The sequence below is a fragment of the Amphiprion ocellaris genome, chromosome 14 (assembly GCF_022539595.1).
Source record: "Amphiprion ocellaris isolate individual 3 ecotype Okinawa chromosome 14, ASM2253959v1, whole genome shotgun sequence".
In the NCBI taxonomy this organism is placed as follows: domain Eukaryota; kingdom Metazoa; phylum Chordata; class Actinopteri; family Pomacentridae; genus Amphiprion; species Amphiprion ocellaris.
In genome coordinates this window covers 10,969,098-10,982,400 of record NC_072779.1, presented here as the reverse complement: position 1 = coordinate 10,982,400, position 13,303 = coordinate 10,969,098, and the positions used below count along the sequence as shown (strand labels likewise).

General features: G+C 41.0%; 1 protein-coding gene across 2 annotated transcripts; it reads left to right on the top strand.

The window, feature by feature from the left end:
- The first annotated feature begins 3 nt into the window (after positions 1–3).
- Positions 4–11,708, top strand: trim3b (tripartite motif containing 3b). Of its 2 annotated transcripts, XM_023266524.3 has the most exons (16): positions 4–149; positions 2,198–2,327; positions 2,826–2,936; positions 3,104–3,255; positions 3,504–3,684; positions 3,824–3,925; positions 4,085–4,183; positions 4,747–4,899; positions 5,272–5,650; positions 6,226–6,329; positions 6,420–6,587; positions 6,740–6,908; positions 7,478–7,519; positions 8,237–8,307; positions 8,386–8,526; positions 9,751–11,708. In XM_023266524.3, the coding sequence occupies exons 1-16, from the start codon at positions 4–6 to the stop codon at positions 9,901–9,903; spliced, it is 2,301 nt and encodes a 766-aa protein (XP_023122292.1). In that variant the 3' UTR covers positions 9,904–11,708. The 2 variants fall into 2 exon arrangements, with proteins under 2 accessions (XP_023122292.1, XP_023122300.1); XM_023266532.3 differs by lacking the exon at positions 7,478–7,519.
- The last annotated feature ends 1,595 nt before the right edge of the window (positions 11,709–13,303 follow it).

Below are 13,303 nucleotides of genomic sequence, written 5' to 3'. Positions count from 1 at the left end.
TAAATGTCCTCTGCTATGGCCAAGCGTGAGGCTGGGAGCACCAGCCCTGTGGTGCGTCAGATAGACAAGCAGTTTCTGGTCTGCAGCATCTGTCTGGATCATTACCACAACCCTAAGGTCCTGCCCTGCCTGCACACCTTCTGTGAAAGGTAACTAACATTTGTGCCTTTTGCTTCAGTGATAACACTAACTGCCTGCACTTTCCTCATCTGACACAATCTCTGCTTTATACTACATGTGGCTTTTCCTGGCCATACAGCTACAGTTGTTCCCCTGCTAGTATTTTCCATCTCTCGCCATGTTTCTGTCAAATTCTTGTCATATTTACAGGTCCCCGAATAATGAAACCTCATCTATTGCAAATCCCTACACACAATTAAGCAGCTCAGAGCACTCCTCCTCATTGACTCCACTGGGATAAGTGCATTCCTCAGCATCAGGGGCTGTTGAAGACTGCCGTCTGGAAAAAAAAAAGCTCATTGTTGGGAGACACAATTACAGTGGCTCAATCTGCAGTTACTTGGGAAAGACGACACCCCCCCAGGCGATATTACTGGAGCGTTTTTGTGTGGAGCCAAGCAGAGGAGGCTTTTGGAGAGCTTGTTGTGGGTCAGGGTGGGAAGATACAGAATGAAGAAGGGGCACATTGTTATGTAGAGAAGAAAACCAGGACTGTGTTTACTTCTAAACCTATGATCAAGCAAATATTTACAGAATAGTTTTGAATAGCCACACAGTGTGAGATAAATCCTTTTTCCATGCAGTGAGTGGGCATTTGCCCACCGGAGGGAAAGCTTAATCCCTGGTTTAACTGGATGGCATGTGATCTGGAGTCCTGCTGAGGTGAACAGATTTTTGTCTGGAACTATATGTGATGTTGCCAGACAGATGTTTTAATGCTGCGATGGATTTATGTAGTTTGACCCCCTGCTGGGTCTGTTCTGCTGGGTGTTGTTTCTGTTTTAATTTTGCTCCCTATTTCCTCATCCTGCGATTATCTGTGATTATCTGTCTGTCAGCGTGCAAACTTAGAGATACAACTGCTTCCTAATATCCTAATTGTGTGCTCTGAACTGCAGTTACTCTTCTGTTAATGACACCAAGAAATGGCATCTTACCAAATAGGGGCATGTGGCTACTTGTAGACTGCATGATGCACAAAAAACACCAATTTGAAGACGTCACTCTGGACAGATAATTCACAAAAGAAAGTTGTTGGGACACTATCTTTTCAACTTAGCCTGAAATTCCCATCTGTCCCCAGTCTGTTTGTCAAAGCAAAAGTCATTTATCCAGGTTCAGTGTGTGCTTTCAGAGAGTGGTTTTGACAGAGCATTAGGTAGATCAAGTTGTTGTTCAAGCTCTCGGTTGTCCTCTGAAGTAGAAGGCTTAGTTTATACAAGCCTGTGCGGTTTCATGAATTAAATATAATAGTGTTTGGAGCCCAAGCAGCTGCCAGACATACTTGTGTACAACAACAGAGGCCTACCCTCAACACTAAATCAGGTTCTCTGGCAGTATTTACCACCGAATCGGTGATTACAGAAGCTAAAGAAACAACAACTGTACATCACCTGCTGGATGGCAGCCGGACTGTAGACCAGGAGTGCAGGATAATCTGCATAATGCAGCTGAATTGTGCTGACTGAGTTTTGGTTTTGGCTTGAATGTGTCTCACGTTATTGATCGGCTCCTAAGGGCAACCAAGCCTGCACATCCACAGCCTTTAGGGACCGGTGGGATAGACGTGCGACTGCTGCCAGCATGAAGCTTGGCCAGGATACAAAAGCTTCTTTTGTGCACACACACACACAAATATGCAGAAGCATAAATAAATATGCTTCACTTCTATTCTGGATGAAGTATTTGACCTCTTAGCATCTCTGTTAGGCAGATTGCTTTGCCAAAGATTCACTGGTTTGAAGTAAAAGTGTCCATGTTGAGGCTTTTGGCTCTGAGTATTGACTTAGATTCACAATTTCCCCCTATTTGTTGTGACAGCAGCACTATTTAGGCAATGTCTCTCAATTATGGTGTTAGGATGACAGCTCTCTCCCCCTTTTGCATTCCTCTCCTTCTATCTCTGCTGTATTGGTGAACTGAATTTGGCTGTTTTACACATAGAACAATGCAAAAAATTATTATTCTGATAGATTTTACTAACTGATTTATTTATTTGTCGACTCCCTCCCTCCAGTTGTCTCCAGAACTACATTCCCCCAGAGTCGCTGACACTTTCGTGTCCAGTGTGTCGACAGACGTCCATCCTGCCAGAGAAAGGAGTTTGTGCTCTACAGAACAATTTCTTCATCACTAATCTCATGGAGGTTTGGCTCTCAGTCCCTTTGTTTGAATAAAAAAACAAATGCACTAGCTGTAAGCTGTCCACGTACATTACATAAAACAAAAAGAAAAAAAACAGAGATGAAAATGTGAAGTTGTGAAGTGAAGAGCAACGTAAAGAATGCTAGAAACAATTAAACTAGGCAGATTGTACATGTGGGATCTTTCAGTTTTGTGTTTGTGGGAACCACTTTCTGTGAGAGGGAGGGAGGACATTTTTGCAGACTGAGGTCATTGTGGAGGACACTCTTTACCTCTTGGAGTGATTCTTCTGAGGAATTATTTTACATTTAATGTGGGGAGGTTTCTGTCAGGTATGTAGTGGTGGTGATAAAGCATTAAGATGATGAATAGGAAGAAAAGTGTCCTGGAGAGAAGGACCAGACTACTAAAATGTTTAAAAAGAGGTGATCATATCATGTCTTTTGAAATGTGCTCACTGAAAAAGTGCACACGATGAAGTCTGTAATGTTTTGAACTAGGTCCTTCAACGAGAACCAGAGTGTTCGCGACCCGAGGCCTGCAGTGTGTTGGAGTCAGTCAGTGCTGCAGCTGCAGGGAAGCCTCTCTGCTGCCCAAACCACGAGGGGAAGGTGAGGAACCCCTCTGTGACGCCTCTGCACACTCGTCACCTCACTGAAAAGCGCCCTGCCTGTTTTCTTTCTAGTAGCAATTAATATAAAAGGAACTAAATGTTAAATTCCTGTCGCACCTGCGATGCTCAGCAGGAGAGATTGACTCAGTTTGTCTCCCTCTGCAGGTGATGGAGTTCTACTGCGAGTCATGTGAGACAGCCATGTGTCTGGACTGCACAGAGGGCGAGCACCGGGAGCATGTGACCGTTCCTCTACGGGATGTCGTGGAACAGCACAAGGCTGCGCTGAAGACGCAGCTGGATGCCATACACAGCAGGTGTGGACTCGACACCTCGGTTAAGCTTTCAGAAGATTTCTTTCACACTCGGTGTTCGGAAGCTTAAGTTTTTGACCCAGATCACAGGGGATGTAAGCTGGGCTGTGCCCAGTGTGTCAAACATTTCACTCATTAGGTTATTTTTCATTTTAAATTTTTAGTTTTGATCTAATATATGATTATGGTTTACTTTGATTGCTTTTTAAGTTTCAGTCATTGCAGTTTTTGAAAATGTCCTATTTTCACAGGCTCCCTCAGCTAACGGTAGCTATTGAGCTGGTGAGTGAGATTTCTCGGCAGCTGAATGAAAGGAAGAATGAGGCAGTAGCAGAGATCATCAGTACGTTTGAAGAGCTGGAACGGGCGCTGCATCAGCGCAAGACGGCCCTCATCACAGACCTGGAGAACATCTGCAGCACTAAGCAAAAGGTTTCACAGATTTCCATTTCACCCCCAATTTCCTTTTTTTTTGCATTCCACCTGCTTTCTCCTATCTCTGCTATTTTACTCTGACCTCGTGCTTTTTTATGTTTCTTTTCTTCCTCTTATTCCACTTCCCTGAGCACAGGTTCTGCAGGCCCAGCTTTCTTCTCTCCTCCAGGGGAAGGAACACATCCAGAGCAGCTGTAACTTTACAGAGCAGGCTCTCAGCCATGGGAGTGCCACTGAGGTACACTGGCACACCATATGGGAAAATCAACCACCAAATCTGACGTAGCAGCGTAGCTGGAAGTCTGTTGTTCAGTATTTGAATATTTTTACACTAAAGGACACAAATAAAAAAAAAAAACCCTTCTGAGAATAAAATATGTGTCTTCTGTAAGTACAGGTGCTGCTAGTTCAGAAGCAGATGAGTGAGCGGGTGACAGCGCTGGCCAGACACGACTTCCCCGAGAAACCGCATCAGAACGCACATCTGGACTGTCAGGTATCAAATGACTTCTAATGTGATTCAGTCTATTCCTCTGGTTTCTGTTTTCATTATGATAGTCTGATATTCCCACATCGTTGCATTACGCAGTCAAAAGCAATGCTTCAGTCCGCAGGTCTGATGCTGGTGCAGGGGCCATTTATCTGTGGAGCAGTTATTTTTTGTTTGTTTGTTTTGTTTTAACCTTTCTGTTGATGTGAGAGTTTTTGCTTGTTATCATTAGGCATCTCAGATGTCAGATTTGGGATCATTAATTGGGATCAGCTGCTGACATTTGAAAAAGATAATAGTCTTTAAGCTTTGTTTGACAACTATTTTGGCGACTTGAGTAGCAAGACAAATAGCATTAGCGTGTTAGTTGTTACACATAGACACATAGCAAGATGAGTATCCTACAGACATCCATTATTCTGTCCCCATCTGATTCTATGTTGTGCTACACTAACACTGTCCCGAGAAAAATTTTGGCCTACTTTTGTAGTTATCGGTCCAATCGTCACATTATGCTATGTGAAATAAACTTCTGCATTCTCATATATCTAATGCGCATTCTGCTGCAGGTGGAGACTGAAGGTCTCCGACGCTCCATCCAGAACCTAGGTGTTCTCATCACCACAGCAGCTGTTGCTCACACCTCAGTCGCCACAGGAGAAGGCCTCCGCCATGCTGCGACCGGGCAGCACCACACTATTACTGTGACAACAAAGGACAAAGTACTGTCTTTAAGTTACTCAACCTCACCATGATACTTGCTACAAGTGTAGAGTGAACCATGGGCACAGATTGTATTTTGCTTTTGTTTTGATCTGCAGACTAATGTGTATGCTTGCTTTAGTCACTTGTGTGATATTTCTGTTTAGCTTTTCATTAGAATTCATATTAATGTTAGTGGTTATGCAAGAACTCACTTATTTTATGGTTGCTGGCTGCCCTGGTAACCAAAAACAGGAATTATTTTAAACAAGACAAGTCTGTTATATGCATCTGTAGAAAGTGCTGTTCACTTATTGTTCAAAAGACCTGAGATTGTTTTATTTTTTGTTCCTGTTGTTGTTCTGAAATTGATTCGATAACCCTATCTGCAGGATGGCGAGTTGGTTCGGACAGGAAATGCTGTTTTAAAAGCAGAGATAACGTCTGTTGACGGGAACCGGGCTGCAGAGACGGAGATAATGGACAATAAGAATGGAACATATGAGGTGGGCTACACGTTACGCCACGAGGGAGAGTACTCCTTTGCTCTGCTGCTGTACGGACAGCCGATACGTGGCAGTCCTTTCCGCCTGAGGGCCGTCAAGCCATCAGATGTTCCGCAATCCCCAGATGACGTGAAGCGGAGGGTCAAGTCCCCCAGTGGGACAGGAGGCCACATACGGCAGAAAGCAGTGCGACGGCCCTCCAGCATGTACAGCACCACCAAGAAAAAGGAGAATCCCATTGAGGATGAACTCATCTACAGAGTGGGTAAGACAAATGTGGCCTCATATCGTATCAGGAAATGACTAAATGTCTTTTGCAAAGATGTTTTATCTCTTTAATTGCAAATCACAAATACGTAGCTGGATTAAAAACTAATTTCTAACATAAATCAAGTTATTTTAGATCGGCATGCTCCCCTCCAGGCAGCTGTTTTCAGTTCACGCCAGTAGACTACAGAATGAAAGTCGCTGATTGTTTTATGGATTTTACAAAACGGATAATGAGAATTTGGTGGTGGCTTTCATTAACTATGTTGACAGTCTTTCAGGTTTTTGATGTCAGAACATCACAGCTACTAAGTGTAAAACAACTTCCATAAATAATTGAGATGGTAGCACTCTCAGTGTGATGGATTACCTCACCCAAGCAGGCCTTTCAGGTTTTTACATGTTCTTGTTTTTAACTCTACTTACGCACGTCAAAACCTCCAATTGCCTAGAAGGTAATAAATTAATCCAAAAAAACATGTATCCTGTGTGAAAATACACTATGCACATTGAGACTAAGGTGAAAATATCAAATCACACATTTTACTGAGCGTGTAATTGTGTTTCTGTCAGGTTCTCGGGGTAGAGAGAAAGGGGAGTTCACGAATCTGCAAGGAATCTCAGCCTCTAGTAACGGCAGAGTGGTGGTGGCTGACAGCAACAACCAGTGCATACAGGTGAGACTAACAGACGGCAAAATGCGTGTAGGTACTTGTAGCACGGTGACAGCAGTAAACGAACAGATTCTTTGGTCTGAATGATTACAGGTGTTCTCCAATGACGGCCAGTTCAAGATGCGCTTTGGGGTCAGAGGCCGGTCTCCTGGACAGCTGCAAAGACCAACCGGCGTCACTGTGGACATGAACGGTGACATTGTGGTGGCCGACTATGACAATCGATGGGTCAGCATTTTCTCCTCTGACGGCAAGTTTAAGGTAAGAAGTCAGACCTAGTGCTAGTGCTAGCATTAACCTCTTGCTTTCTTGAGGGAAAACATACTAAAATAGCTGAAAAATTATGAACATGGGTTAAGGTGGATCACGTCTTTGTTCTCTGCTCAAATCCTCTTCGTCTTCCTTCGCCGAAGAATAAAATTGGCGCAGGTCGACTCATGGGTCCTAAAGGTGTTGCTGTGGATAAGAACGGACACATCATCACTGTGGACAACAAGGCCTGCTGCGTCTTCATCTTTCAATCCAATGGGAAGCTTGTGACTAAGTTTGGAGGCAGGGGGACGTCTGACAGACAGTTTGCAGGTGAGAAGGAGGCCGAGACTTTTTTCGTCACGCCTTTCTAACGCTTAAAGCACACAAACAGCGCCCTCTTTTGCAGCTACGCCATCTGTCCATGACGAAGCAGCATCATCCAGCTTTTGAAGTAAATCTGTCGTGATATTTTGGCAAAAATATATGACAACAAAGAATATCATAAGGTTACTATATATGTATTATTTTGAGCTGTGAAAGGGTTATGCAACATGTTTTGCAACTTGCTCCTGTCCTTTGTTTAGGATTCATATAAGAAAAAAGCAGTCATTGTGAACACCGTGACTAATCTTGGCGCCTTTAAAATGTCACCTCGAGGCAACAAACAGCATATAGAGCGTTCTTAGCAGATGGGAACTGGCTGTGCATTTTGCATCTTGTTTAAAAATGTAAGCCTGTGTACTTGTCTGGCGTAGCTTCAAATGCTGCAGTGTCTCTGCTCCCCTCACAAACTGCGTCAGTGCTGACCACCCAGCTCTTATTTTCTTCTTTGCTTATCTTCATCTCTGACAACCTATTTATTCTTTCTTTCTGTTCTTCCTTTCTGTTTTCCAATTCAGAAAAACTTGGCCCAAACTTTAATAAATCTGGCTCAGTGTTCAGTAAGTACTAAGTGTGGCCTTGCTGCAACCTTAATCCCACAGTGCAGTGCCCTCTGTCTAACCCAATTCCCTGATCATGTGTCTGACCTCCTGAGAACTCCGATTGTTGGCAAATTGTTGGATCAAACTGTGCCTGTACTATAGTGATCCGAGATAGAAATGTTAATTATTACAATAAGGAACATTTTGTTAAGTGCATTGTGCTTTTTGATGTAAACGATTAATGAGAATGATTTTCATTTCTTGCACTCCAGTGTTATGAAACTAACCAGTGGTGCCCGTTTGCCATAAGATAATCAGCGTTGGGATCTGTAGAGCTAAATTACAGGTTACTCTGCCAATGAACCTCACAAAAACAGCTACCAAGGATGCTTTTTTGTGTTAATCATCAGTGTAACGACTTGTGGCAACAAAATATCCTTTGATTACTGTGACACTAATATAATTAGAATGGGACTGAATCTGAGAGCCTTGAGCCTTTTAATACTTGTGAAAAACAAAAAAAAATGCATGAAAAGAATGCCAGAAACTACTCATGTCAAATCAGAGCAGATACATGTCTGATTAAACTGGGTTTCATAATTGAAGCTTGAAGCACAACTAGTTAAAATTTGTGTTTATCTACTAACAGTGAAGGGAATCGTGCAAACTACAGGAATCGGTCTCTATTCCAGCTACAGCAAATACCACAGTAACCCGTTTCTCTCTCTTGTCCAGGTCCACACTTTGTTGCAGTGAACAACAAGAACGAAATCATAGTGACCGATTTTCACAATCACTCTGTGAAGGTAAGATGAACTGTCTCAGATTCTAACGTGTGCACATGGAGATGTAGACTCACTAAACTCATCGACTACCTCCCCCAGGTTTACAGTGCCGATGGGGAGTTTCTCTTCAAATTCGGCTCTCATGGTGAAGGCAACGGCCAGTTTAATGCTCCCACTGGTGTGGCTGTTGATGCCAATGGAAACATCATCGTAGCCGACTGGGGTAACAGCAGAATACAGGTGAGGCAGGTTCAGAATTACAGTATCGAGACTGGAAACTAACAGAGCTTGAATTTAACAGCAGAATACTGTGATTCACATCAAAGCAACTTCAAATCTGCATAAATAACCATATAAGTCATTTATATGCTCACTCTATAGTCGGGCTGGATGACATGTAGTCAGATTACAAAAAAATATAATCAGTTGAGGTTATTGTAGGTTCCAATTAAAGAAGCAGACAGCTTGATGCTCTGAACGTCCTCCTACCTCCAAATCTCATTCCAGAAAGAATCAGCTGCACTACTCGTGAAAGTCGTACGGTTTACTTAAAATCTCAAACAACAAAAATACAGCGTACAAAAACAATTCTTCCTTTTCCAAAATCCAGAAAATATTCAAGACAATCAAAAAATAAGAAAACAGAGGTCTAAAAACTGTGTGGTTCCTCTCTCCATGCCTGACAGCTGACTGGTTAACCACACCCACTATTCCCATAAGCTACCACACTTTAACCGTTACACATTAACTTAAACACATTTAGGCTCCTACAGTTCTATTTTAAAAATGTGCAATTAGAGCGCATCAAGTTTCGTCTTTAAGGTTTATGATACAATACAATAACTTTATTAATCCCTGAAGGGAAATTGAATTGTCTGGGGTCTCATCTGTTTACTTTAGAATTAAATAGTCTAATTGTTGATGGTAAGAAAGATTTTCTGAATCGTTCTGTCCTGCAGCACAGGGATAGGAGCTTAGGTTTACCTGATTACATTTAAAATTTGTCTTTAAAATATGGCACGTTTAGAATTATGAGTATTTTTCATGATGACCAATGCATCACCATGTTAAAGAATGCACTCGGGTTAGCTGTAGTTTGTGCCAGTTCTGTTTTTGTAAGTCTAATTTGATATGATCAGCTATCAATGCTGAAGAAGCGAAATGAATTGCATGTGCACTGAAAATGTTTGGAAAGAAAAATGAATATTTGTGGAACTTAAAGCTTTGTGTCCGCATCTATTTTTTTCATCTTAAGTGCAGTATTTATTTTCAATGCTGATTTGAGGTAATTAAAAAGTGTTTAGATTAGATTTTTTGTCATCCAGTGGATTACATTACTAGTTACAGTAACTGCCTTGCAATTTTGTGCTTAGTAACTGATTACATTTCAACACAATCCTATCCAGCCTTAGCATCGAACAGAACATTTTAAACTTCCAACTCCTCTCTGTTTGTCTGTACCAGGTGTTTGACAGCACGGGCTCCTTCTTATCCTACATCAACACCTCGGCTGACCCGCTGTACGGCCCCCAGGGTCTTGCCCTCACTTCAGACGGACATGTGGCTGTTGCAGACTCTGGCAATCACTGCTTCAAGGTTTACAGATACCTGCAGTAGACTGAGAAAGGACATCACCGACTCCTGCTTAGAAAAACTAACGATACTGCTTGTAGACATAGAGCTGCAACGTGCCTGCACACTTTACAGAAGCCCCATATCCAAAAATCAACTTCCTGTTCAACTTTTCTGTACATACTTTAGAGGTTCTCATATCCACAGTTGAAGACGAAGATGTGACAACAAATATGCATAAGAAAAATGACACAAAACCCATAAAATTTTGCAATTATACATTTAAAACAAAGACAAAATAGGCAGTTTGCTCCCAAAAATATTGCAAAATTTGTTCCCTCAACAACTCAACAATCAAATTTAATGAAATATAGAATAAAAGGAAACTGTTACTCAGGAATAAATCATCCTGCAATTAGATATTTCTCTATCTTAACTTTATTGAGTGCTGTCAACCAAATCCCCAGAGAACAAAAGAAAAAGAAAAAAAAACTGAGAAACCTCTGGCACAAGGCCTTTCAGCTCTATTTCTCTAAGTGTAACTTCACCAGTAGACAGCCTGCCAGTCTTAAGTTGGTGACACACTGCAATTTTTTTTGGGCAATGCAGATGGGCAACACAAAACCTACAACCAGCAAACAAAGCGAGACACGAGAAACTTATGTTTCCGACCTGTTTCCTGATGCTTTGAGATTACAGTAACGATGCTCAGGCTGATCCTTGAACACTGTTGCATGTCAGTGTAATCCAAAAAATCACCTTGTTGTCACTGCCTTACTATGTTTTCTATCTCGCAACACAACCTACAGGAATGTGCTGTTTTAAAAAGGAGTTGTTCTTCTCATTCTGCACCTTATCACTCTGAGATTATTCTTTTCAGTCATAAAGAAGAAGACTTGACCTATATGCAAGTTGTTTTGTTTTGGTACCCAAAGACGAGCATCGCGAAGCACAAAACATAGCATGTGAACCAGCTCCACTTCAAGTCGGAACCCTTCTGGCTGGTCTTCTAATAACCAAAACAGACTTCTTATATCTCACCCCACTAGTTCTTGCACTTTCGTCTATTCATACCTACGACCTACTGTAGTTGTATATATTTATTAGGTGTATATAAGGTTTTGGTGTCCATGTTATTTCACTATATAGCCTACTTATTCCAGCACTTAAACGGAATCAAGGTCATGCCAAGTAGTAGCCAACAGAATGACTGAAACATCAATGGAACAAAGTTGTATACACATTATTTGCTGTATCTTATTTTTTCAAAAGGATTTAATTTATTTTTAATTTTTCTTTTCTACATAATTTGTTCTACAAATTATTTTTCTAATTGGTGCATTTGAACTGTCTCCTCTTTGCCAAACATCGTTGTACATTGTAGCACTGACAGCTGTTGTCTGCTTTGCCTCTTTCCCCCTGACGAGCTGACATCCAGTAACTTTTACCCTTCCGCCAAAACATATCGTCGTAAGTTGTTGTTGAACATTGCACAAAATACAAATATTATAAGAGTTATATAGTTTGCAAGAGTAATATATGCCTCTATGTATAGTTCATATAACATAATCAGAAAGTGTACTGTATATTACAATCATATTCTTGTTGTAGCTGACAAGCACCTTTTATCATGGATTTTTCCAGTATTCATTTGCTCTGTAGTTCAGTGTTTTGGATTTCATCCTAGAGGAAACACAACACCAGCTAATACACAGTGACAGAATTTTTCTTTTCCACCTGAGTTTTTTTTTATGAAAACTGTCCCCAGTAATTGATCCCTGATTCATTCTGTCTTTCCATTTTCCACTTATTTACAGATTAAATTATCTCCCCTCCTCCGTTTTATTGGACCTGTGTTACTGTGCTTTTATTTTTATGTCTATGCCTTTAAATGTCACTGACCTGTTTGTGTGAAATAATCAATAGCACATAGAAATAAAACACTACATCAACAATTTTATGTACAACTGTATACTACAAGAGGCCAGACTTTACAAGAAGTAATCGCTACACTTATGTAATCATGGAAAAGGTATGATTGTAAATTAAAGAATGACACCATAAACTGCTGTGCACATCGTGTTTTATATGAGCCCCTAGTTTCAGTTACTTGCTACATTTTCTTTTTACACATACTAGAAATCAGTGTCTTCAAGATGCCTTATTGATAGTCCTGTCATGACAAGTATTTTTGGTTAAATTACCCCATTCTGATTATTCGAAAACTCTCCAAACAAGCTGCAAACACTAGTACTTTGACGCTTTAGAACTTGAGTGAATCAGAATAATTCCCAGAAACTCAGATGAGTGGGAATTCTGTAGGATTTTAGATCTTAAAGCATTTTCATTGCGCATTTTTGCATCACTTTTCGGGTCATTTTGTAGAAATCGGTGTTCCATTAAAAAGGACTCGTTCATTTCAAAGATATTTAGTATTACTTCAAATGTCAAACAACTGGACTCCTTACTGGAAAAATATAAAAACCATTACCTATCTTTAAAGATGCTAATCTGTAAATCCAATGAGTCATCATGTCCTGAATTTGTTGTATAAGGTAGCGGACATCACAATTTTTGCTTTGCATAATGCTGAGCATTATGGTTTTGCGTCCTCTGATGAGGAAGGTCTCAGGCGTTACCATGGATACAGTTGTCCCCCTACAGCATATAGCAACCGGTAACACAGTTCAGCTTACTCAAAGCTTTAATCAGTCTGATGGGATGTATCATTTCCAGTCAATTGTATCTCCTGACAAAGTTTATATGAGAAGCACGAGTGAAAAAAATGTCAATTCTGACATGAAAGAAAGCAGGGAAAATGGCTACAGAGAGTAAATAAATATTATCTAACTGTAACTCATATCGGTTAGCCAACTCAGAACACATTCTTGTCAGGAGAAAACCTGCAACACTTTGTGTGCACATTAATGTAGCCTGTCATTAAGCCCACATCTCTATAATGAGACCAGAAAAGTCACTACTGAGTCATTACTGAAGCAAGAGGGAAGATGGAAAGAACTGTTTTCTCACCTCCTCCTTAAATGTTCTTGCAGTACGAAAACTGAATCAGCAGCAGCAAACTGTCTCCCGACGTTAAATAAAGATGTTGGACCAGAACTGCGAAGATGATGAGATTGAGAGAACAACAGGAAGCAACAACCCTCTTGAGAAAGCGCTTTCTCTAGTAGCGTCTGGCCACGGCAGAGCCAGACCCTTGAGTGTTTCTGACAGATTAATGTTCTGGAGCTTGGTCATTTAGGTGCCAAAATCATACCATTTAACAGCCAGGGAACATATCAATTTGAGCTTGAGAAGGAAATTGAGGGGCAATGATGCTGCCAAGTGAGAAAAATATTCAATACAAACTATAAAGTCTGACAGTGACCTTACCTGACATCAGAAATATCTCATTCAGTAGGTTTTGACTCCGACAATATCAAAAATG

What these genes read in the sequence shown, in the direction of transcription:
- trim3b (XM_023266524.3), top strand. Translation starts at nt 4, where the DNA reads ATGTCCTCTGCTATGGCCAAGCGTGAGGCTGGGAGCACCAGCCCTGTG. An exon ending in CTGCACACCTTCTGTGAAAG is followed by an intron (nt 150 to 2,197) that starts GTAACTAACATT and finishes CCCTCCCTCCAG; the next exon opens with TTGTCTCCAGAACTACATTC. An exon ending in CCTCTGACGGCAAGTTTAAG is followed by an intron (nt 6,588 to 6,739) that starts GTAAGAAGTCAG and finishes CCTTCGCCGAAG; the next exon opens with AATAAAATTGGCGCAGGTCG.